At 33.7% G+C, this 26900-nt stretch overlaps 4 protein-coding genes across 11 annotated transcripts; 1 reads left to right on the top strand and 3 right to left on the bottom strand.

Annotated features, from left to right (window-relative positions):
• Positions 1-439: 439 nt before the first annotated feature.
• LOC136981928 (uncharacterized) lies at positions 440-2282 on the bottom strand. Its single transcript, XM_067278328.1, has 2 exons — positions 2239-2282; positions 440-2146 (listed from the first exon to the last, which is right to left on the bottom strand). Exon 2 carries the CDS (start codon positions 1397-1399, stop codon positions 662-664), a length of 738 nt encoding a protein of 245 aa, XP_067134429.1. The 5' UTR covers positions 1400-2146; positions 2239-2282; the 3' UTR covers positions 440-661.
• A 4319-nt stretch (positions 2283-6601) lies between these two features.
• LOC136981926 (uncharacterized) lies at positions 6602-11974 on the bottom strand. 7 transcript variants are annotated; one of them, XM_067278326.1, is made up of 8 exons: positions 11658-11974; positions 11481-11564; positions 9205-9294; positions 8284-8425; positions 8091-8192; positions 7685-7744; positions 7412-7606; positions 6602-6991 (listed from the first exon to the last, which is right to left on the bottom strand). In XM_067278326.1, exons 1-8 carry the CDS (start codon positions 11679-11681, stop codon positions 6789-6791), a joined length of 900 nt encoding a protein of 299 aa, XP_067134427.1. In that variant the 5' UTR covers positions 11682-11974; the 3' UTR covers positions 6602-6788. The 7 variants fall into 7 exon arrangements, 6 of the variants coding, with proteins under 6 accessions (XP_067134427.1, XP_067134426.1, XP_067134425.1 ...); XM_067278325.1 differs by having other exon boundaries at positions 8091-8204; positions 8284-8422; positions 9205-9287; positions 11477-11564; positions 11658-11967; XM_067278324.1 differs by having other exon boundaries at positions 8091-8204; positions 8284-8422; positions 11658-11967.
• Positions 11975-20204: 8230 nt separating this feature from the next.
• On the top strand, positions 20205-22915 carry LOC136981925 (transmembrane protein 272-like). 2 transcript variants are annotated; one of them, XM_067278319.1, is made up of 6 exons: positions 20205-20257; positions 21904-21937; positions 22023-22076; positions 22164-22223; positions 22295-22486; positions 22716-22915. In XM_067278319.1, the coding sequence occupies exons 1-6, from the start codon at positions 20237-20239 to the stop codon at positions 22895-22897; spliced, it is 543 nt and encodes a 180-aa protein (XP_067134420.1). In that variant the 5' UTR covers positions 20205-20236; the 3' UTR covers positions 22898-22915. The 2 variants fall into 2 exon arrangements, with proteins under 2 accessions (XP_067134420.1, XP_067134421.1); XM_067278320.1 differs by lacking the exon at positions 20205-20257 and adding an exon at positions 21266-21390.
• A 155-nt stretch (positions 22916-23070) lies between these two features.
• Positions 23071-26616, bottom strand: LOC136981924 (astacin-like metalloprotease toxin 5). The gene is made up of 7 exons (XM_067278318.1): positions 26163-26616; positions 25824-25970; positions 25670-25755; positions 25514-25583; positions 25315-25432; positions 23659-23834; positions 23071-23299 (listed from the first exon to the last, which is right to left on the bottom strand). Exons 2-7 carry the CDS (start codon positions 25864-25866, stop codon positions 23073-23075), a joined length of 720 nt encoding a protein of 239 aa, XP_067134419.1. The 5' UTR covers positions 25867-25970; positions 26163-26616; the 3' UTR covers positions 23071-23072.
• Positions 26617-26900: the final 284 nt, after the last annotated feature.

Below are 26900 nucleotides of genomic sequence, written 5' to 3'. Positions count from 1 at the left end.
ACACTAATTTTTTCTTTGATATATAAGTGCATATAAAAAAAATCTTGTTTATTTACAACTAATTTATTATTTAAAAAATTAATATACAACCTAAAATTTATTCATTGATTTTAATAAACAAAATGGCAGACAGCAAATCGTCCTTCATTGACTGCCTATTATCCCTTAAAAGCAATCTTAATCCGGAAAATAGACGCTCAACACTTGCTTGAGAAGTTGGCATACTTGAAGCGACTCTGCATGCTTTTCTGATGTGCTCTGGATAATGGTCAATGGCTTCGAATACATTCATTCACCTTTAATCTCCCCATATCCTCTATTGCATTGCAATCTTTCTCAATGTGTTTGTCTATTTCGTTGTCATCTTTATTATGTATAGTGGCAATTCGACGACTGTTTTCTCTTCTATCCAATTCTTTTTCAAAATCATCTTCTTCCAAATCAATATTTATTATATCACAGGTTGGCTGTGACAGCTCAACAATTGCTGGCTTTTCAGCCAAATCAATTAGTGTTTGCATTTTGATTTGCCGTTGGATGTCTGAAAGACCTTCTCTCGCTTTTAGTTTTTCTGTCGCACTTAATAAGATTCTATACCTAGAATCAACATACACTCCAGCAAGAAAATGTGTGTTTTGAATAAGCTTTTCTTTTCGCTTTTTCATGGAAGATAGAATTCTAACGCAGCATATCCTCCAAATTCTTCCATACATTTTTCTAGTTTACACCATTCTTTCATAAACATCCCCGGAGTAAGATCGGTAGCTTGAAGGGCAATTGTCGAAATATTTGGTTTCTCTAAAACAGCTCTGATATGTTTTACTTCGTCCCATTCTGCTTTGCTAAGTTGTAGGTCTTTTGTCCCGGCAGCAGCTATTTGGTCGCAGTAGTCTTTGAAAAAAAGAAGACGATCAAGCATGGCATATGTATAACCCCATCTTGTTACTGTATCTAGGAATTGAGTTTTACCATACATTTTCAGCAAAACATTACGAATTGTTGGCGTTCGTAATTTTACCACAACCTGTTGAATTTTCCCCAATGTTTTTGTTATTCGTTCATTCTTTAATCCATCCCAAATGGCCAGTTGAAGAGTGTGAATCCCACACCTCATTAGTTGAATTTTCTTATTATCATTAGTCCAAGCTGGCAATATTAGAGACGGATTTTTAATCCACTGTGGCGAAATGTCTACATTCATTTCTTCGATGTCTTCAGTTTTTTCGTCTTTATCCTGGAAAATATTTTCATAATCGCCAAGTTTATTTACAGCATATGTCATGTTCGCTGCATTATCTACACAAATACTTAGTACTTGTTTTTCATCAATTTCAAATTTGTTCAAAGTTTCTTTAATTTGATTTTTCACATGTAAAAGAGTTATGTCTTCCTTCAGCATCGACAATATCCAATGTTTTTATTTCAGTTTTCTCGTTTTTTTCATTCCAAAATTGTACATTGATGGCAAGAAAATTTCTATTTCCACGGGTTGCAGCATCTAGCTTTAAATAGCATAATTGTCCTTTTAAAATTTGTCTTACTTGTTAGATTGATGCGAGCAGACTCTGCTGTGTTTATTACTAAATGACGAACAGCATCATGTTGTATCGAAACACCAAGCTTCTGAGCTATTTTGCCAGCAATCTTTTGGAATCCTTTGTTATTTAATGTGAACGTAGTGAGTGGTGTCATACTCATACAAACCATCTCAACAAGTCTCTCGCGGAAAGTATTGCTATCCATAGTGATCGTAATCTTCGATGATGTAAAATATGTATCAATTTTTGGTTGATCAGTTCTGCATTTCTTATGACATGAAAGTGCAGTGGTAAAATTGTCATGGTTACGTTTTCTTCTTGCAGCGACTTCGTCTTGTTGATCCTTCTTTTTAACTAACCCTTCATAAATTTCAGGATGATTACGCTTTACATGCCGCCAAAAATTGAACTTTTTCGACACACTAGTTCCACTTGCCTTGAAGTTGCATTGTATATATTCGCCATTTACAATGTGTTCCATCTTGCATGTAACTGATTTTTTTTCTTTCCATTATCGTATTCAAATACGAATATCTCTTTAAGCTCTTCTTCCGTAAATCGACTGTCTATCATGGATGATGGTTTTAAATTTTGGTTTGACGCCATGGCTTAAATAATCAAATATTTAAGTGTTATTAATTGAGAAATTATGCATATAAACATTCGTGCATACAAAATAACCAAATAATAATAATCTTACCTCTGCAAACAAATTACGAATTATGATATACGATTATAACAAACTGATTGCGAACAGAAATGAACGACTGTCACACTCAAAATCAAATGTAAGAAATGAATATTAGTGCTACTCCTAGTGGTGTATTTCTGTGCTGATGACTAAAGCCACTTGTAAGCAGAGTTTAAAATCTGCTACTCATTAGCACCCCTCCCCATTAACTCCACATCTGTGATCGTCAAGAATTCAGAGAACTGGGGGGTCACGAAGGGGAAGGAATAGCTTGGTCAGGGGATAGTGGAGACTGGAGAGAAAGGTTCCCACTTTTCACATGGGACATATGTGAAATGGACGTAAAATTCATCTGTGCTTGTGATCACCTTTCTTTTTAGTTCAATTATTGTATTCTTAACATTTGTAATATTACAACTTATGCCACTTCCATTCTCACCGTCTGAAATATTAAATAAATATATATATCGGAGCAGTGGAGTCGAGTAAAAATCCGTTGCTCCACCTGCTCCATGCTCCAGCTCCAGCACCGCTCCAAAGCCCTGAATTTATTGATTCGTTAAAGCCTGATTAACTGATGAAGAAAATTTCTTTTCATTAGAAGCTACTTTCGTTATCAATTAAAAAAAATCTAGCAGCAAGTTGCATAACTTTCCCAGTAAAAAATGTTAAAATTGTGTAGCGCCATCTGTTACGCGATTTTGTTTTAAAAACTTCTTATACTACTACTATAAAATGGAAAAATATTAACTTTGAGGGTAGAGACGTGTTTTGTAAAAAAATTTGTAAATACTAACGAGCAATTATTGTGATATCACAATGTTCTCAATTCTTTTAATAGTGTTTTGCCCCTGTACTGTACATCATACTTTTCCTGTTAGCAATAGAGTTGTACCAATTATCTAACTCCATTCAGTGAAAAAATTTTGAATAGAAATAACGTAACTTCCGGTGCAAACCGGAAGTCACGTTATTTCTATTCAAAATATTTTCCCGGAAGTTCATGTATCAGGTTTTCCTGTCACCTAAGCTTTACATATCCGGTCTTGACACTTATCTGACACCGTTCTCCAGATTAAGAAAGGACAGACAGACGGAATTTATAGCTTACAATTTTCCCTCTGTTACTCTCTCTGTTATATTTAACATCCGGAAAAGTATTACAGACTTATTTAAAACTAGCTTTACTCAATGCTAATTTTATTTGAAATATTTTCAAATTTTTACCTTCGATTATACAATAGATTGTTTACGACCGAGAATCGAATCGACCGGGCATACGAGCACCACGCACTTCCCTTATGGAACATGGTATTTACAATGGAGGAAACTCTGAATGCATTAATTTATGAATGAACGAGCACGTCAAACACATTAATTTATATATAAATATACTGTATATCTTTATGTCGAAGAGTTTTAATAAAATTTAATACACGACGAAACGACAAAAGATTCCACGTGTAAAGTGCAACTCCGAAAATAAACATTTATTCTTGATAAATGGAGCTCTTTTCAACCGGCTACAGTATTTTATATTGAAAAAAATATAACTTATTTTTGGTGCTCTCCTCCCTGTGCGCCCTTATAAGGAGGGAACCTCTTCTCCCCATTGTGGGCTTGTCTGAATCCATATTTATTTATTACATTGTTATATATATATATATAATTACGTATACCATTTGACTTGACGCAACATAGCCTGTGTGGCTTTTGTGTCAAAAAACACAAACCAACCAAATCCATAATAGTTATGGATTCGGCCAGTCCCACAATGAGGGCTGTTATATGGAGCCCAATGAAAAACTGCTGGGGCTTCTCTCACGGATTCGATTTGGAGGTCTCTAGACACCTTGAGCATTAATTTATATATTTTTATTAATTAATTTCCTGGATAGACTACTATATAACACTACACAAAAGTACCCAATTAAACATTAAGGTATATTTGAATATAACACTTTATATAAGTGATAGAAGACTCGCTGCTTTTGGCTCCGAGAATCTGAGGTGTGTTGTCTACGTCTTTACTCACCAATTATAAATAGTATAGTACAATTTCCTTTACAAAACGTTGTAGGAATGCCAAATGTTAGTAATCCCTTCGTTGTAATTCGTTTTTTAATAATAAACTAGGCAAATTCGCAAGTAATCCATACTTTCCGGGAGTTTGATTTTCTGTAGCACTGAGTGGATTCTACACCTTTTTACCAGTGGCGTGCCGTGACATTTGATGATAGGGAAGCTGTGTTTCTGTAAGAAGCCGACTTCCGGGGGCAATCAGTTAATTGCGCGTCAGTAATAGTCTAGGGTCCATTCGTACATGGGTAATGGAGACAAAGACGACAAGTATCTGACAAAAACCGTTTATTTTAACATAAAATAAACATACACTATGTACAAAATAGTTTGCTTTAGGACAATCAGCCGTTCGGACGTCCTGAGCGTCAATGTGGTTCTTCGATGGTCGATCGAAGGTGGCCCCGGGACAGTGGCGTTGACAAGTCTGTAAGGCACGGGGAGACTTCGTCCGTTGGAGTCGGGGACACGGTCTAAGTCCGAAGTGGCACGGGTTACAGATTGGCACAATAGACGAGGTGTTTTTTTTTTTTTTTTTTTTTGCGCGTTGACACACGGCGTTTTGGTTATTCGGAACGTTAACCAAGTGCCAGGTGTCCTCGATTGTCGGAGATTGATATAATCTCAGTTCTCTCTTTCATCCATTTTGGTCGTTCTCCCTCAATCACGCTTTCCGAGTGGTGGTCCCTGGTTACTAAACGTAACGAGACTCTTACCTGGAGAGTGAGAAAAGTCAAAATCGAAGACGAATTCGATCTTCCACCGATCATAGGACTACTTCCTCCGCGATTTATGGTTTCTGCCTGGCAGTTTGATATAAACAATGGGTGTCCGACTACAAACGACTTTTACCTACGTTTTTTTAAACTAATAAATTTTTCTCTAAATTAACCGTTTTTTCGCGTCTTCCGTGACGGGTCAGACCTGTCCGGTACATTTCCATAAAAGTTTTAAACAAATTGGAAATGACAAAAATAAACAATTTATGTATTTTAATTCTAAAATACAAATAATACAAATTGATATAATACAAACAATGATAGAAAAACTTGTTTTTTTAATTTTTTATAAACTAACTCTATTCGGCGATTTTTTCCACAAAGTCGTTAATCACTTTATCATAAAAGTCGCTGGTCGTCGACTCCATCGACGTATTTGAAAGCTTTTTCTATCGAAAGCAACGCTAGCGACCACAATTTTTCCTCCGACCGAGTGTTCCTGGCCAATGTATGAATTTGATTCGTGGTCAAAAAACTGCGCTCAACAGACGCACCGGTAGATGGTACCGTAAAAATTAATGATATTAAATCATATAATTCTTTTAGTACGTCTTTGTTCGCATCGACATTAATTATAATATGTTTTATGTTTAAGAGTTACTTGTCAATATAATCCTAACACGAATATAAATATTGCGATTCGCTACGTAATTTAGATAAGTAAATTTTATGGGAAATGTTTTGATTTAATTTAAAGAATTAAAACACGCTTGGAAAAATTGTTAATAATTTTAATATTATGAAAAACATCTAAAGTGATAAAAATTCTAAAGATTTTATGCCTGAAAATCTGTCAATATAATTATAATTCTCTTTTAATTATACTGTAATTAAATATAACTTTGCAAAAAACGTACATAAAAATAACATTGCTCTTTACTTTTTAAATCTTAAACAATTGACTTAGTCAGATAGCGCCCTACCAGTGGCAAAGGAATAGAATCGTTGGAAGCGTTACACGTGTGTAGCTTCCACCAGCTAAACCGGCTGAGGTTGGTGCTCTGTAAAGCGCATGCGCCAATGCCCTCTGGCTGCTTTACACCATTCAGTTATTCTCGCCGTGAAAGCTGTCTCGGAAGCGCTTCCATTCCGCCACTGACATTCGAATATACAATAGCAATCTTATCGTTTTTTTCACATGTAGTATAGAAATTTGTAATAAGATACATAATGCAGTTATAATAAAATATTAATTTTAATTAATTCAAAGTACGTTAAAATATGAAAATTTATATTTTAGAAAATACAAGGGAAGGTTATTGGAAGGTGGATGCGGCGCTTCCAATGACGGCACGCCACTGCTTTTTACTCCACGTTTTGGCTGTCTGTTCGTTTCCCTTAACACTGAAGATCTGTTTCTTCTTGTTTGTTTGTATACGGCGTGGGCGATCTGCCGGGAGGACTTTCTTTGAGAAACTATCCACTATTTATGTATTATAAACGTGATAAAACATGAAAAGTTTCACTTGGTCAGCCTGTTGTCGTGGGTTCGCACCTTCTCCGTACCACCCCATTCATACAGAAAACATTTTTTAAAACAGTTTCTTTAATGTATACGTAAAAAATTCCAACAAACATGGCTACGTCGAGAAACTTCCCTTTAAAAAGGAATGTATAAATACTTTTGTAGTAAAAAATATCACACTTTCAACACGATAATCCGTCCAAGTAAATAAATTACGATTTGTACAAAGTTCGGTATTACGAATAGATTTTGTCCGTTACGTACAGACAAGCGAGCAGAACTCCGGTGAAGAGACACAGGAAACATATGTACAGGGCCACTAAAATGAAGATGGAACTAATCGTCCAAAATGTAAATAAATATAAGTTCCTATTACAATATCGTGAATCAGAATTATCATCGTAAACAGGTGGATACATTTGGTACACCCAAACACAACCTGCAACAATTAATAGTGCTTAACACACAAATAAACGTAAAAGTAGTTTTAATAGATTAAAAAATATATAAAAAACGCTTTTATTAGTCACGTTTCTGAAATTTCGGGGGTGGTGGTGGAGTGAGGTCACCGGAACATATACATCACTACACTGCGCGCACATTTTGTGGTTTATCGGTCGGGTTTCGGGGTTGATTGTGGGGATGGACCCCCCCTAATTCATTAAATTGCATTGTCATCGGATTAGGATGGATCCTCAATGCTTCAGCCTTCTTTAATTAGAAGGAGATTCGGAGTTTCAAGATTGCGGGTTGCAAGAGTCGGGGTTGCAAGAGTCGGGGTTGCAAGATTCGGGGGACACAATACAAAGCAATTATGCTAAATAAAAGCGTTTAAAAACTGTATTCCTTTGTAATTTACCTGTCACAAACCAAGAAAACAAAAATATTTGTAGAATTATGAGAGGGAGTGTAAAGCGTTTCTTCTCTTTCTTCTTATTCTTTACGAATCGGAAACTAACGTCTAGTAAGGTCTTGATGATGATTGTTATACCCCCGACTATCAGGAAAACTGGTAAATATTTCTGTGCTGGGCATTCCTTTAAGTAGATCGTACCTGAAAGGAGGTCACAAGACGAGTAAATTTGCTTCATAAATTTAAAGAAACACTACAATAAATTGTAAACTTACGCACCAAAAATGATCATCAGAATCGGAATGATGATGAAATATACTAAAACTGCCATACATAAAACTGAAAGCAAATGTAATTAGAATAAATACTTTAAGAAAGAAAGCGACTTGTGTTGAAATTTCGTACTTTGCGACATATAAAGCGCACCCTGTGTCTTATATGAAGTTCTGGTTTAATTAATTAATAAAGCTTTACAACGTACAAAGATAGAGGGTGATTTTAAGGGTGACATTTTGAAAAAAGGGTACGTCTTATATGACGAAAAATCTCTCCAACTTAGGTCAACCCCCCCCCCGAAGTTTAACGTTGGAAACGTCAAAAAGTACGCATTATATTCCGTACAATTTTAATTATTTTAACATTTTTACGTCTAGAATTAATTATAATTAAGAAAAAATTTACTTACCGCAGCTAAAGAAAGTTGTATTTATATGTTTAATCATTTCGTGAGCTTTATCCAATTCTGGATCTGGTCTTCGTCCTCGAGGAAAAAATAACTCGTAGAATCCTAAAATACTTTCTTGTTGTTTTTAATTAAAATTTAGATTATTTTTCTTATTATTGTTAATTAATAATATTACAAACTTCTAACGAATTACCTGGTATAATTAACGTGTCGTAGTTTAGTTTCCTATTCGATAATATCCAACTTTTCTCAATTGCCATGGAAGTGTTAAGCTGTTGTTCCTCGGCTGGAATGATGGCGTCGCATTGTACAAGTTTAGTTTCTTCTTTTTCTTCCTGATTTAAATTATAAAAATCATTAATTTCGCCTTTAAAATTGTAGAAACCGCGATTTTTAAACTGTGCAACACCGCACAAATTTCCCTAAATTTGTCTAAATTTTCCCAAATTGATAAAGGCGATGGAAGGGTCGAAATTTTCATTGATCTCGCATCCTCCTTGATTAATATGTACAAGGCGTATCGAAGGTGGGATTATGGTGCTGCAGCACCCCCCATTAATACCAATTAGGGTAAGATTAATGTAGTTGAGTAACGTTCCCTAAAAACAATAGGGGACACGTGCCTTGAGAGCTCACGAATCTGTCTTGAACATTTCTCCCCTTCTATCTCTTCACCCCGATGACCTTTAACCGGTAAAATTTAATACCATCAACCTCCCTAATATACAAAACTTCCTACAAAATTTAATAAATTTTCGACAAAAGGCCTAGGAGTTATTAAGCTTCAAATTTGAACAAAATCGCGCCCCCACGCTAACATCCATACATAGAGGAGGAATAAAAACCTCCATTTTTTTTTTTTTTTACATTACATTACGTACATTTATCACCTGTTGCTACGGTTACATATTTGCATTGATCAATAAGTCTATATAAATAGCCCCACTAAAGGCAATTTACTATGAAAATTAGGCTATTTATGTTTATATAAATCGAATATATCATCATAAACCTGTATAGGGAATAGCTCTATCTTCGTGTTAAACATGGAAGATGTTTATTATTAAATGTTATTAATTATATATAATATAAATTCATAAGAAGCATACTTTACATTTTTCTTTCCGTTCTTATTTGGGATTTGAGCTTGGAATTTCTTTTTAATTATAAAGGTTTCGGGTTGTTGAAGTTCCATTTCTTCTTTCTGGAATTTATTATTATTATTTCTTTTAATTAATTTGTTATTTATTAATTTCTTAAATATTTATTAAATAACTTTAAATAATAATTGGCGTGTTTCGCAATTTTTAGGCTGTTAAGAAAAATAAACTTATGCAACAAGAAAACATGCGGCTTTCGCATGCTGAAATCTGGAAAAGTATTCGATTTAAATCTATAAAAACGTTATATTACGTCTTAAACGATTGATTAGAATTATGTAAAGCAACAGAAAAATTCCCAGAGGGCCCGAAAAATAAAGGTTTTTACGAAAAATATAGACGAGTTATCGCGAATTTGTTGTTGTAAGGCAATTGTTATGATCAAAGTTCTATTGACATAAGGGAATTATTACGAGTTTTATAAATAACCCGTGTACTGCAGTTTATAGTGCATTGGATATTAAATATCCGAGAGAATTTAAGGGCCCGTAGTGATTCCCACTTCTATAGTTTATTTCCTGTTAATAAAAATAGCATTAAATCCTTCCCTACAGCTGTTCATAGTAAAAGGCAAAAGGGTCCGCTGTACCTATGACAAGCTCTCGAAGGCCCTTTGTATAATCGCGTGATACCAGCTACATATTATATGAACTTATAGTAAAAAGGGCTTCATAAGATTACATTATTTTATCATTTTAAATTTCCTGGAGGCATAAGACGAGGGGCTAGCCTTCTACCTATGCCAAATATCTACAAGTTTGTATGTATTTATTTTCTTTTTCTGGATGAAACTATTATTTTAATGTATAATTTAGCAACGTACAACAATAGAAAACTGTGTCAAGAGGAAGTTAGCCGCAGTTTATTGATAAAACGTCTATCTTTAGTACATTACGTACTGTACGATAGGATAAAATGGCGCGCGCGTCGAGTCGTCGCGGTCATAAATTTTATCTTTATTACCGTATAACTATTTAAACATTTGCACTTATCTAATTAAGATTAAAAGGATACATTTTTAATGTTATAGCATAAAATATTACATTTATTTGTTATATTTTGACGTGTAAACGATTCTCGATGCGACGCGACGAGGCGATACGGCCGCGTCAAGTCGTTTCAATTAATATAAACTCGCAAATTTATTTATGTACTTGCGTAAAAGTTGCAAAATATTATAAAAATTACATTTTAATTTCTAATTCGAAATGAATTCTTTCGTTCTAAATTAGTAAATAGACAATTGTTGTATCAGAACTGTTTCGACGCGACGGAGCGCGGCGACACCTGACAAATGTCCTTGAGGTGACTTAAAAATACGAACAACGAACTAAACATAAATATAAAAATGTAAATAATACATAAAATAGTTTCAAAATAGTCCTTCGCAATTTATATCTGACGTCATTATTAAGAATAATAACCTGTGTGTGGGTGCTTGGCTAGGAAAACAAGTGCAGTTTTAGTACACACACGCCATGAGTTCATGGGCTAATATTAAATTTTTCAGGCCTCATATCACGTTTTAGAAATGCAATTAATGATTTCGAGAACAACAACATTCGAGTTATTAAAATTGCATGATAATTCGTTAAATTTTTTTACGATGATGTAAGGCATTAATTACGTAGGAAGCGCAGTTTCGAAAGACATACACTTACCTTCACTTTTTACAGGTAAAAACAAATGATTTTGTACCTTTACAGGTGCCGTGTATTAAATTACGTATACAGTTTAAGGGGGGAAGAGGATGGCGAAGAGTATTGTACACATTAGAATAAAGGGGGAGGGATCAAGGTGTCATTTGCTTAGTGGTATTAGTGGATTTAGGGGATAAATAACCCCAGAAAGGGGTGAAACTAAGTCGTTTCTTTAATGCCAGGGGGTCCACGAACTGTAGTAAACGTAATTAAACGGGGGAAAAGTTTGCAAAAGTGCATCGCTGTTCAACACCGAGGGAGATTAAAATTGGCTCAAAAACTCTACACCTTAATTAATAGACGTCTCCTGTGTTACAATTCGAATTTAGAATACATTCTAAAGCTTATTTTTTATAAATTTAATAAGAAAATAAACCAACAACTGTTGCAAATTTCTTACAACCATTCATACTATTAATAGAATTAAAAGTGAGTAAGCCAAAGTTAAACTGTCACATACAGGAAACGTTTTATAAATTAGCATTTAAACCCCTTAACTGGTTTATAAAAAAAAACAAAAAAACACTTACTTTCTTCATCTTTTTCCTATTTTCTCTAATTTTCTCTTCGAATTTTATTTCCACCCCACTTCTTATCGATTCCACTTCTTCCTCCTGAATCGACGTGTAAATTAATTATTAAACAGCGCGTTAAATAGAGGTTAAAAACGTAATTTAAAGAGTTATTTCTGTTTCAAAATCACTCACCTCGTCCGTAGTCTCTGCTGCCATTTCACTATAATCTACTTTATCGACTACTCTAGTGCTACCTATCGGTATGACTGGGAATTATTTCTCTGTGTGTTGATAACACACAAATTAAAACTACAAATATCACATACTATACAGTAGTTTAGTAGCTTTTTTTAATATTAAAATGTGTGATAAAGAATAAATTTCATTATATTACTGTCCTCTGTACAAGTGTCATTCATTGTTTATTGACAAAATGAACTCGCCCCTTGATAAAACTATCAGCTTAGATATAACCTTGTGATGTAATTATGTCAAGTATATATTAAGGCAAGAATTTTAAGTGAATTTGATAAAACAGTAGGATTTTTTAATAAGTAAGTTGATCTGTTTGTCTGTACGTTTATTTTTATGTAATAAAGTCACGTAAGCCCTAGTCGAGTAGTAAAACTTTCATAAATAAACAGCATCTGGTTGTTAACTATTTAACAGAATTTACACAGCAGTACAGTTGTACACTGCTATATACTTTATTGCACATTAATTTAATGTATTATTCTGCACACATTTTATATTATTCTTCTTACGAAATAATACTGAAAGTTATGTATTATTCAATAATTATGTAGGGTACATTCGATATGGGAACCGTTTACGAGAGCCGTCGTAAATCGAACCTTAATTCTTCATACGTTCGGTGTCATAAATCGATATTCTGTTCATCATAATTTTTAATAAACTGAAGCATTATGTACTTTGTTGTAAGTCATTTAATATCTATAAGAAAAAAATATGTAGGCCTAATACAGTTTATGCATAACAAGTTCCCCGCTCTTACGACTTAATTCGTTTGTCGTAAATCGAACCACAATTTCTCACAGGTTTACTTTATAAATCGATATTCTGTTTCTCCAAATATCGATGTATAAAGCTATACTTTTTAATTTAATGTACTTGTGTAATATTATATACGTATTAAAGTTAAATTTTATATATAAACCGAAGAAGTATGAGTACCCGCTTTACGTCAGGCATAAATTCTCTATTATTATTGGTAGAATGCCATGTTCAAGTGCTGTATTTTATAATCGCCACCCCTAAATCTAGACTGATCGTCCTAATTGTATTTATAGAAAAGCAATTTTAATTTATAACATTTAATCTACGAGAGATGGATGTCTCGCTTTACGACGAGTGGTAAAAAACGGGAGTATTATTGTAATATAGTAAACAACTACATTAAAATTCTAATTATATAGGATTATTTTTTAATTTAATATGATATTATATCTTTAAACATTAAATCCAATTAAATTTTAAATACCTTTAGATAAGACCTTAATCTTAAGCAATAGAGAGAAAACCCAGATTGTAATCCACTAAAATCTTTAGTTGAAGCCGTAAAGGGATTTAGCATTATTAACTCAGATTAACGTGTCTTCCAAGTGGTATTATGGGCATTTTACAGTATTATAAATAAAACAATTGCATTTTTTTATTACTCAAACTGTCCATCGCGTACTTCAGGATGTCATTTTCACATTGAATGACACATAAAGTACAGAGACGTTGTTTTAAAATACAATTAGGACCATCACAATACTCTAAGCAAGTAATGTAATGCTTAGGAATGTCCTAATGACGTTAGAAGACTCCTTTGTATCCTGCTAGCTTCGTATAATAAATTGATCCATCAGGATACAAAAAGTATCTAAAATTTAGTCTCATATGTAAAAGAACAGTGGCACATTGTAGCTCATGGGAGTTGAATAAGGGGGATCTACGTATAGTTTTTTTTTTTTTTACTCTTTCCGCCCTGTGGGCACTAAGAGGGCCTGTTTTGCAGCCCATTATGGGTTCGGCCAGGCCCACAATGGGACTGCCGGGTGGTGAGGGATGGGGCCCGACATATCCGATTAGCCAAGTCTAAATGTCGGATCAAATTGTGTAGTAGTTTTTTTTACTCTATCCGGCTGTGAGCACGATGAGGTCCTCTTTTTAGCAAGCCCATTATGGGTTCGGCCAAGCGGTTAAGGTAAATCCCAGGAATTTTTCGGAGGATGGTCCATCCGGATATGCCCTGTCCCTGGCACACCATTGTGGGCTTGGCCGAACTCATAATGGACTTGCTAAAAAGAGGCCCTCTTAGTGCCCACAGCCGGAAAGAGTAAAAAAAAAAGTCCGGCATCAAATCCGAACGGATCGAAAAATACCACGAATTTTTCGAGGGTGGTTCGTCCAAACATGTCGGGCCCCAATCCCTCACTACCCGGCAGTCCAATACTGGGCTTGGCCATACCTGGACTTGCTAAAAATGCCCTTAAGGTGAAAAAATTTTTAAAAATGTAGTTTGATATTTCAGTTTATCGAATTCCTTTTATCGTAGTATACAATTTAGAACTGGTATATGCAAATTAGTTCATTATTAATCAATAATATTCAACGCCATATGTGAGTGACAGTTTCTATGGAGACTAGCCCCTATTTAGATGCTACAAACGTGAAGAAAATCCGAAAATTTCCATGTGATCATCCCGTTGGCCAGTCAGGAACCCGCGACCAACTACCAGTGTCCAGCGGCTTTATCCGCTCAATCACTGATGGGTTCCTTAAAATTCGGTCTTTATCCAAATAATGTAAAGTATATCTATAATTGTGTGAATAGAGCTGAATTCCTCCTGTGAGCATGAGTATTTTGTGTTCTAGCCATTACGTACCTAGTGGTATTGGGGCACGTTGCCAGATCTGGTAATTTATCTTCAGATTTCAATACACTTTGTGGCAGATTTTTGAATCTGGTGATTTTTTATGCCTATGAAAAACTTCTTAAAAGTACATTCTTAGACTTCAGAATTACATTATATTAATAGGCACACTTGAAGTATAAACTCAAAAAAGGTATCTTAGAAGTTCTTTCGAACACACACGGGATCACAATACTACCTTTATTTGAGGCTAAGTATCGTAACAATAAGTGGAAAAACGTTGAAAGCTTCACCATAACATCTTTTATCCCTTGTACAATTGTATTTATTATTATGATCAACCACTAGTATATACGCCATTTAAAATACTGTACAGTACAGTGCATGCGGTTATTTCGTACAACCACGTCACAAACAGCCTTAACAGCAATAATTATCCCACCGATTATCGGGAATATTGGCGATTTCTTCTGATAAGGAATTTTCAGTCGACATGATGAAATATTCCCTTCTATAATAGAAGTCAACAATGCTAATAATGATTTTTTTTTCTTTTCATTCTTATTAATAAATTTTGTGAGAGAAGTTAACGTAGCGTGTCGACTTTGTACAATAGTACTGTACTAAATACATAAATTTTGATGATAATATTAATAAATAAATGTGTTGCCACAAAATACAATAGAGTATATTATATTGTGATTTATAATATACAAATCTGTAGAGAGCGACACTTAGCCAGGTCTAGAGCCTTTTGGACCTCCTATCCCTTCTTCTGACACGACATACGTGTAGTTTCTTACATTATTTCCCCCTCCTTTTATGCCCTTAAAATTGCCTAAATTGATATCTAGGCTTTATAATTAAAATTCTGTTATACAGATTCTGGCTTTGGCCACTGCATAGGTCGACCCCCCCCGAAGCTGTATCCCAGTTTTCATATTATCAATACAGAAAATCCTCGTTAATTCGAACTCAGATACTTCGAAATCCCTTTATGTTTATGTCTGTTTATTTGATTCAAATAAAATTAATTTAGGAAGAGCCAAAGTACCAGAAACACCAAAAGCACCTCCCGTTTCTGATGTACACATACCTGATGAGCAAAGAGCTCCTAATGACGGTGCATAACTTGAAGACACTACTTATCATAATAGTGTAAATTTTTACATCAATTTGACATTACGTCAGTTTTACAATAAAAGATACTAAAATATGACGTCAAATTTACATAAGAACGTCCGAACCAATTCTTCTTCTTTCACAGTTTAATATGGAGATTGTAGCCTTTGCGGCTCTTTCTCGTCCAAACCAATCGAACAGACCAAATTTTTTTATACAGTTCTTCAAAATAGACGCTGCTGCCATCTGTTATCTTTCAAATAAATTACAATACAAAACATTAATGTTTACAATTTAAATTTAATAACCATCAAATTACACGATTCTTGAAGGCCATGAGCATCTAATTATCATAACAATTACACCTTTTGTAAAGGACATCAAACTTGATGTGATCTTCGCACAATCCTTTAACGTGCCCTTGACCAATACAGTTATTATGGCACTGTTCAGGATAACAAGGAGGCCAAGCTTCTTCGTTTGTTACTCCTTAAAAACGTATTTATATAATTAAAAACATTAATCATATTTAAATTCTTCTATGTGTAACATACCTTGAATGGGAAGGACTAAAAGTAAGCCCAAAACAGCTAGGAACAGGAAGGATTTCATCATCTGTAAGGCAATTTTGTATTTTAAATACGTAATATTTACATAGATAATGCACTTATGTTTAATATGTGTAATATTAAAGGTTTTTAGCGCTAAAAATATATTTTTCTGCTTAATTAATAAGTTTATATCCAAATTCCGAAGAGAGGATAGGCTCTAACTTACCTTACCGCTAGATATTAAATGTAAAGAACATCTGTTAAAGTGTACAATTATACCGTACAAACAATATCACAGATCGATAAAATTATCTAATTAAGCAATAATTCGTGAGAACTGAGCATATTTTCTCTACTAAACACCATAAAATAATACTAAAATTAATCAACACAAGCTCAAATGAACATATTAATACAATTATTTTACTAATTATAATTTAAAAATATGTCATTAGACTAACGTAATATAAAATTTTTACCTGTAAAATCTGTATACAATTACTCGAAAGTGCTAATTGTTATAATTCACGCAGTTTTAAGCTACTTTTCTACGTAATAATTATTTAAAATAGTGACGTTGTGTAACCAGTGTTCGAGCTATTCGTGTCATCCACAACTTGCAGTTCTTTTGCACGTGACGTGTAACTAAATGCTTGCAATTTTACTTATTGTGCAGGACACGTTAATACTATATTTAAAATGGCATCGTATGACACAGTACAGTGTAATGATCTGTGCAATTTTCTCCTATATCTTTCATTATCTTTATACATTATGTATGGGGATTACTACATATATATCATCAATATACATATGTCTCTCTGTAAACTGTAACTGTGCAAATAAAAATAAACCAGTTGCTCAACTTTCCCGGCAACATTTAAAATTATCGTGGCTCCATCTGTTATCATATTTTATTTTAAAAACTATATATATATTTTTAACTATTATAAAACGGCAAAAAGCTTAATTTTGAGGGTAGGGATGGGTTTTATAAAACATTGTAAATGATGATAACGAGTAAAATCGTCATCAAGTACGACACTACTGGAGGTACACAAGATCCCCATTATCTCCCCACCTTCGACCTTTAATCGCCAAAATTTAATAGCATCAATCTCTTAATATATGTACCTCCCTGCAAAATTTCAGAAATTTTCGACAAAAAGCACAGGAGTTATTGAGCTTCAAACTGGGTGAACAAAATCGTTCCCCTCCACACACACACACACTAATATCCATACATAAAGAAATTTACCCCCCCCCCATTTTCTTTGCATTTCTCGACGTTTCAAGGTGTCCTAAGTCCAAAAATGTAAACAACAGGAGGGGGAGTCATTTTTTGACCGATCACCATACTTTCCCTCTATTACTTACAAGAGTTGTATACTTGTTGACAAACGCCATCTTTTGTATTGTACTTAGTATACGTGTAATACAAGCATCGCCATCTGTTGAATGATAATTAAACTAATTTCAATTTTTATTTTCGTGAAATATAGATTATATTTACGGCTGGCTCTTGGGGCCCCACTAATAACTATTTCTGGAGGTTTTGCGGTTGATTATACTAATAGAACCTATATTAATGTTGTAAGCTAGTGTTACCACCCGTCCGGTTTTCACCCGGACAGTCCGGGAATTGACTCACTGTCCGGGTGAACTATTAATTTTGTCCGGGAATTTCGTAGAAATTGTGAAATTGCGATGAAACAAAGTTCTTGCAAATATTGTTATAAATTTACACCATTTGAACAACGAAAGACCTTACACTCACTGAAACTCATCTGCCATTCCGCCATGTTACTCTGTTTATGCTGACGTGTGACGCGCAACCTGCCTCTCGACCTTTTTTTTATTTATTTATTTATTTATTTTTATTTTTGCTTGTATGTTCCTCCTACGCAAGTCCCTAGTCCCTAACTGTAACAGATTTAGAACCAGCATGCACGTTATTCTTCGCATTGTAAATGGCATTGCGCATGCGTCAGGAACTTCTGTTCGAACAAACCTGACCTGCTGTCCGGGTCAGCGATTTTGTAAAGGTGGCAACACTAGTTGTAACTAAATATTATTCTTTGAAAAAAATGTAATATATTTTAAGCAGAATTAAAAAGGAAAAAAAGCTTCGGGTTTATGAAGCTATTTCCTGTTATTGCATAATAAAAATACTTTTTTAATTGTTTATGTATTAAACACGGTTGCAATTATATAAATCTTGCATAGGCCATACATTTGTCATCACTCTTAAAATTAAAAAACAATTAAATACACACCTGATATATAATAAACAATTGTGTCACGCTTGACTTATTCTTCAGTTATTCAATCATTAAGGCTCTTTGAATGAATTTTGAAGCTTTAAACTTCATAATCTATTAATATAATAGACTATGTTGTGTTACGTTAAGGTTAATAGGTCAGAGTAACCTTCATTGCTCTGTTACAGCTACTGTAAAACATTGATCGATATCATACTGGGTGCTGATATTATTCTTTATCAAACCAATGAACGTTTAGTTCTTATTTGGAGGGTAATTTATGCTTTAAATTAATTAACAATTAAAAACTTTATACATGGCGTCAAAAATGTCCATAGAAAACAAAAGGAATGTAGCCTATTGTGATGCTTATACATAACGTCAGAGATGTTAACGTGTATTCGTATGTACAGAAAAACCTGTGTAAACCGGAATCGCGTGGTACTGAATATTTTTACCGTTTTTGACAGGTTTTACTGTATATTCTTTCACTTTCTGTGACTCATAATTGCATCACAACTCCATATGTATGGATGCCTTTGAATTACCCTGTATTAATGACTATTATATTAAATTAATAAGAGTGAGATTATATGGAATTATGATACTAAAAGAGATAAGAGAATCAATAAAGAAAATTTATGAGAACATTTAATAGAGAAGAGAACAAAGGATTTTTCTCTTTGTTCTCCTTCTTATCTAAAAATTGAGTTGGCAAAATAAGAAATATGATAGGAAAGAGATTGAATTGATGGAACACTTGGGCGATCTGCCAAGAGGGAATCCTTTCATGGTACCTATTTAGGCGTTACTAACGCGCAGAAAACCAGAAAAACTTCACGCTGCCAGCTCGTTGGCAAACATCAGTGTTCACTGGATTTATCCACTCATCCACTGATGGACCTGTAAGGGGAAGAGAGAGAGTAACAATTAATCACTACAGTTGACCCTTAAACTTTGGGATAAAGCAGGGACGAAGAAGAAAAAGAAGATATTAACAATATAGTTCCTTTTCTTTTTTCCTTATATTATAATAGACATAATTATATTTTATTTCCTGCATTCCTAGAACGTAACACAAGACGATATCCAATATCCAATACTCGCTTTGAGTGACGTATCATTTTATAACCGATATTCTCTTCTTAGTAAATGATATATGATTCTTAAAGGAAAATGTATAGAATATCATAATACACGACAAAAGACTTCAAAGGGTAATTGTTTTTTCAATTAGAAAATCTTTAAAATTGATACATCTCCCATCTGCCTGCACTGTTTAATATCTTGTAACGGCCAAAAAAAGGAGTGTAGAACTAATGTCGCCTCCGAAATTGACACTATGTCGAGTGTGGCGCTAAATAGGAGTACCTCAAACTATAAGAACTAACTAATGGTTGATAACAATGCAAAATCGTAGTTAATTGACAGATGCTGAGGATCTTTCTTTAATATTTATGGGAAATATCCGCTCACCAGTATTTGCTAGCGCTTTTACGAATGGCGCTATATCGAGGTTTGACTGTACATTTAAACCTATTGAACTTTGTTAAGCTATAGCATTATATACGTAAGTTAAAACCCTTTTATAACGTTCTTTTGAACTTTTGTGTAATATAAAAGGACTTTTTACGCGTTAGGCTCCTTCCATTAATTACGTGTACAGTTTAAACGGAAAGTACATCGTTGTACACGACAGGAAGGGAAGGGTCAATGTATTTATAGTTATAAAATAAAATTAAAAAAGTATAAATGACTCACCTTTTGTAGGCGTATTTTTCCCCCAGGAAATCAAATGAAATATTAAAACGTCATCTTGATAATAAATAAATATCTCCCTGTTTATAAAATAAATATTTATTAAATTATACAGTAAATACTAATAGAATAGTACAAATCATCGCTCATCCTTCAAACGCTTCGCGTCGCGTCGCCTGGGCGCATTGGTAGAAAATATGGCGTCTCGGGTGATTTGGGTATGTTAAATACGAACTTTTTATAAATTAAATCATATAAATAACCCCCCAAAAAATAAAATTTATAAGCTGTTTTCTAGTTATTTCGCCATATAAAGGATCTATATAGCTCAACAGATGTTTCCAGCGTAGTAATCTGAGTCATCCGCCATATTGGCACTCGAGCTTCTGATGGGTCATATAATAAACTTCAATTTCAGTTATGTTTATTACTTTTATTCACGTATAAAAAAACGTCTTTATCTAGCTTGAATCTTGCCGGTTCGCTTTTAACTATAATTAACTGGACACTGTTTTCAGAAAAAAATAAATAAGCTTAAATAAACATTCTTTAGCGTGCCTGCAATTCTCCGAAAAAAAGATATTTATCGTGAATATTACATTGAACATTTACTGATTATTCTTCTAGAACACTTCTTAAGCTGTCGTCCATTAATTACGTGTACAATTTAAGGAAGATCGCATAATTGTACACAACAGGGAGGAAGGGGTCGAGGCATTGTTACAGGTATTGTTACATGGGTTAAACTATCGCACAGGTAATTAAACGGGAAAGAATTTGCCACTACATGTATACAATGCAGTTTTGACCCCTTCCTCCCTATTGGTACATAAAAGAGGAGTAAATGTTTATGTTTAAGAAACACAATAGCAAGTTTATCGCCCTTAATATCTCCCGAACCAATGATCCGATTTTACTGAAATTTTCTAGAAATATTTTCCCCTAATACACAAACCTCACTGAAAAATTTCAGTAATTTTCGGCAAAAGGCACAAGTGTTATCAAGCTTCAAAGCGAGTGAACAAAATCGTGCCCTCCTCCCCTCACACACACCCATACATACAGGGAAAAAAACCCTGTATTTAAAATATTAATAAATTAACAGGTGTGAAAATAAAATTTCGAAATTAATTTTTAAAAATGTATTCACAATTTTTCAATGCTAAATAACTAAGATACATCATCTTCAAGGATAAGCTATTCGATATATTCTATATTTCAATGACGGAAAATATAAAAAAAAAAATCGTTGATATTTTATTACCTACCATTAAAATGTTTGCCCGGAGATGGCATTTTGCAGTTGTAGACTCAAACACAACACAGCATCCACACCAACATGGCTCCTAAGGTTTGTTTTCTTTATCTTCTTTGTATAATTAAGCAAATTTTTCATTAATTATTCTGTAAAATGGGTAGATTTTGTTTATCTTACCTTAACAAAGGTCTGCTTCGCCTTGAAGACTTAATTATATACAGCGAAACCTTGATATAGAGAACACTATATTGAATTCGTTATATATTGTTCGCTATATCGAGTGGCCACTATGTAAATTACAGTACGATAAAATGGCTAATTTAAGGGTGTAATTAGCTATTCTTATTAGTAAATTAACCGAGATTTTTTCTTAATTAAATAACTTTTAAAAGGTATAATTGGTATAATTTAATTAAGATATTTAATTCTTACAAAAAAAAAATTGTATTCAGTATTATATTTTTTCATTATATTTCAGGAATGTCCTTTAAAATTCCTATTGAATTACGTGTTAACATCTGTGTTTTTAGTGTATCTAGCGCAGAATATATAGAATTTATGTAATTAATTAAATTTTTAAAATATTTCCTTTATTATTATTTCTAGAATGAACAAGTGCATTTCCAAGCATCTGCATCAGGTATAAAATTAAATTAATTTTTAATTAATTATCATTGAGCATAAAGAAAATTATTAATAATTTATTGAATATATTTAATTTATAGGATCATCCGGGGGTTCTTTCTTTGAACTTTTTAATGACACGCGAAAGAAAGCTGGTTGGTTTCTTGTATTAATTTATATTATTATTATTATTGCTATTATAAAAGTTTGTATATTTAATTTTAAATACTTTTTTTTTAAAGGGAAACTGATATATTTTCTTGATATATGGATAATTGTTCACATTACCATGATCGCAATTGGTGAGTTAATTGCATTTTACATTTATTTACATTTTATATCGATTAATTGTCATTAAAATGTTTTTAAATAGGCTCATTGCACTTGAATCAATGTTCAGCAGAGAAATTTATACCGATATATCTCATTGTTGGGGGAGTATTTGGCATTTTAAAAAATACATTAAATATAGTTCAGAACTTCAAAAAGACGGATGATGAAGAATTTAACGTTTTTTACTTAGATAAAATACTTAATGCATTTTTATTTTGCTGGTTTATTGCAGGTATGATCATTTTTATTAATAAATCATTAAAAATTTTAACATTTAATAAATATTACTTGTTATTATCTATGCTTTTTTTTTTCCTTATTGGTTAATTTGAATTCAAATTAAACGGTTTAGCGTTAATCCCGACCCTATTGGCTCATTTGAATTCGAATCAGCCAATAGCAGCCAGCGTATATATTATTCATCTGTTGAAAGATTTAAATATATAATTTTTATTTCATAGGCTGTGTTTGGATATATAAAGCGTACAAACCCGAATTCAACGATACCAGCGATGCTAAATATTGCAACAAAGTATTGTATCTGTTCGCATTTTGGTTAACGAATATCACATTGTTTTTGATGGTTTTCTCAGTTGTTTTGTGTTGCGCTTATGTGGGTTGTTTATTCTGTAGAAAGAATTAAATATACCATTTAAGATTTCTTAAATTTCTTAATTAGCATTAAGATTTAAAAGAACATAAAAGATATTTTAAATAATTAATTTTAAAATAAATCGAATGTTTATAATGACATTCAATATTATTAAAATCTATCCCTGTGTATCTTATTTTTCAATAAAATATTTTGAATAAAAGTTTTATTCGCCACAATTATATAATTTTTTTATTTTAACCACGTCGAGTTCACTTAATCCATATTTATTTTGTAATGGTTCCAATTTGGTACCATTTTTCGCTTCCATACTTTTAGATATTCCATTTTTAGAGAAGAATTTCTCTCCGTATAACATTATGGACTCGTAATCAAACTCTACTGACGTATCGAAATCCGAATTATTCCTTTTACTAAATTGTGTTTCCATACCTGAAAATAATACAGAAAAATTTCTCAATTAGTAATCCTTCTTTTTAAGCCGACCTGATGGCCGAGCGGTTAAGTTGTCAGCTTACCGCCGTGGGGACCCGAATGGGTCGAAAATCTCCATGGTGTCTAGTCTCGAGTTATGTGAATTACGTGGTACTACATCATTCATTGAGACCATTTACTAAAGGAATTCGTGACACATGGCTCTCCCAACACCGTGTTGTTACGAGACTAGGCATCCAGGAATTTTCGGGGGTAGGTCTCGTTTTAACACTCAGATGCCGCGTTATGGGCTTCACCGAAAGCATAACGAGCTTCTAAAGGGGTTCCAAAAAGAGGAAACAATTTGAAAAAGATACCTTTTTGAATATTATTCCAATGGATAATTAAATAATCGTCACGATCGGGTCTTGTATGTTCGTGATACAAACCGACAACGTGACCAAACTCGTGAACGACAATTGGAAAATGGTTACATCCTCTTCCTAATGATAGCACCTGTCTTCCTCCCTTTCTGCCAATGTAGGAGTGGCATCTGAAAAGAAATTTTTAACTAAAATTATTATTTTTAAATAATCCTTCTATATGATGAATTAAGACCCACTTTTATATAATTAGCAACTAAGAAATATAAATAAACCCTTAATTATAACATCATATATGAGTTTAAAGATGTCCCTTTCACACATCGCAATCCCTAAATAATATGACGAATTCCCATTGAACTTGCGTCGAATAATCCGCCTGTATGTTATGGTAATGATGGGTGACATACTGATCCATTGAATTATTCAACCCGTATTGCTTTGTATGCCAACTTTGTATTGCTAGAAATATACGAGGGGTGTTCAAAAGTATCGGACCTTTATTTTTCCCGCGTAGACCGATGACGCGCGAGAGGCCTCCTTCGGTGGAGATGTGGAGGGGACAGTCATGCGCAGTCCTGAATTTTTTCCCGCCCGCAGGAAGCGTCAGTCGTTGGCAGTTGGCCTATGAGTGAGGACGTGTAGTGAGCGCTCGTCGGATTCCATTAAGTTAGAAAATGACTGAACATGAGCAGTGATATTGCATCAAATTTTGCCCAAAGCTTGGCGATACCAAAGCGGAAACCATTCGCAAGATTCAACAGGCTTTCGGGGGACGATGCCATGAGCAACACACGGATAAAGGAATGGTACAACCGCTTCAAAGATGGTTGCACATCAGTGGACACCGAACCGCGTTCAGGCAGTTCGCTGTCCACTGATGTGCTCCTGTCTCGTTCGCAAGTTCTCTGACTATAATACGACGGTCCACCACGACCAAAGTCCGCATTTGCTCAATGACAGTCTCATGTTTCGACTTGTTGAGGGTCTGCCAAGCTTTTGGCAAAATTTGATGCAATATCGCTGCTCATGTTCACTCATTTTCCAACTTAATGGAATCTGACGAGCGCTCACTACACGTCCTCACTCATAGGCCAACTGCCAACGACTGACGCTTCCTGCGGGCGGGAAAAAATTCAGGACTGCGCATGACTGTCCCGTCCACATCTCCACCGAAGGAGGCCTCTCGCGCGTCATTGGTCTACGCGGGAAAAATAAAGATCCGATACTTTTTGAACACCCCTCGTATGTGATGCTTTAGGAGAGCCAAAGCATAGATTTTTACAATTTAATATTTTTGAACTCGGGGACCTCGAAACAACGAGATATGCATGGATGCTAGTGTGTGGGGGCATGATTTCTTCGCCCACTTTGAAGCTTAATAACTCTTGCGCCTTTTGTCGAAAATTTCAGAAATTTTGCAGGAGGATTTGTGTATTAGGCGGATTGATAATAATAAATTTTGGTGGCTAAAGATAACCTGGGTGGGGAGATAGAGAGGGTCACGTTTCTTACCTCGAGTGGGGTCGGACTTAATCAAGATTTTACTCGTTATTAGCATTTAGAATTTTTTATAAAACTCATTTATACCTTCAAAATTAAGCTTTTTAATACTTTTCAAAATGTTAGAGAGTACTGTATTGCACTTACCCTATTCCTTCGTAAATCATCACATAATCCCGTTCGTACGTTCTATGTACAAACCTAATACAAGTTAATTTCTCATAATGCGATAAAGTTGTATAAATTAAACTTCTAAGTTCGTATTCTGTAAAATATATAATTGTAAATTAATAAATCAAAATACCTAAATATTTTTAGGTACTTTTCCCTAGACTAATTCACTTACCGACACCAAACTTGATCTGATAAGGTATTCTACCCATTGGCCACGTACTATATCTCATAATATTTCGATTCTATATTAAATTATAATAATTATAATGCATGCTAACAAATAGATTTCAATTATTTAGTCGAAGAAATAAATTAATTATATATATACTTGTCTAGGCGAACTTCTGACTCCGAGAATATCTCCTTCAAACAAATTTGGATTAAGATAAAATAAGGAGGAAAGCCCTGGACTAACTGAAATTTTAATAATAAATAATTAAATATTTTGTAAAAAATACAATTACAATTAAAACTTAACTTACCGAATATATTTAGATAAATTTTTAATATAAATTTTCCATTCATTTCTTTTTGTTTTTAAGTAAATTTCAGTGCCAACTTTACGTGTGTTCATGCGTTAACTCGTTGGAAAGTATAAGCCATTTCTAAACATTGTTTGGAGTTAACCACTAACAGAATAATTATAGTTAAATTTTAATTAAATCAAGATTAAATAAGTATAATTTAATTAATTATTATTAAAAGTCAAAAATATTAACGAGAAAGAAACTACGTGGGTGTATCAAAAATTAATTTCCAAATTTCCCACTTCTACTTCTGTAGCAACGTAATTGTCTTTGACGGTATGTGGATGCACTTACGAGCTCCCGACGAATCTCACATGGTAAAGTATCCTTTGCTACGTGCCCCACAGGCTATTTCCTCTTTTGAATATGCAGTAATAAAGCTTCTTAAAAACACGAATGAATCTGATGCCAAGGTGTGCCCATCAATGGCCGAGTATAAAAAACACTGAACACTGATAGTAGGTGGTGGGTTCACGCGTAACTAATGGGCTGTCGCGTTGTCTTTCTGGTATTCTTCACGTGTGTAGCACCAAAATAGCAGCTAGTTTCCCATTAAAAGCCTCTCCTTGGCAACTCACCCGTGTGTTGCATTGCCTTATCCCATTAATCCAATTTATCCATTACAACTGATGACAATGCCAGCTACCAGATGCCATACGTAGAAGACATGCGAAGGTCTATACTCGCCAAAGCGTTTACATAATTCCTTCCACCATTTCCCTGAAAAAAATTTAAAAATAATTTTTGATACACTCACTCAGTTTATGTTTGTTAACTCTGTTAAAAGCTGTAGATACTTCGACTATAAAATTATAAACTGTTATTTAATGACGACAGTCCATAAACTTCGTTTAGAGTATTGATTAATGATCAATAAATTCGTATTAACGATTTAAACACTAAATTAATCATTTTTTCATCCAGATTTTTAGCTAAATTTGATTCGAAACAATTTAAAATATTTTGAATTAAATATATCATCCTATCAAAACAGGTTTATAAATGTCAATAGTTGAATGTAATTCTTAAAAT

Source organism: Centruroides vittatus, unplaced genomic scaffold (genome assembly GCF_030686945.1).
Source record: "Centruroides vittatus isolate TY-2023 unplaced genomic scaffold, ASM3068694v2 contig_799, whole genome shotgun sequence".
Lineage (NCBI taxonomy): Eukaryota > Metazoa > Arthropoda > Arachnida > Scorpiones > Buthidae > Centruroides > Centruroides vittatus.
The sequence above is the reverse complement of the archived record's forward strand: the minus strand, read 5'-3'. Positions and strand labels throughout refer to the sequence as shown.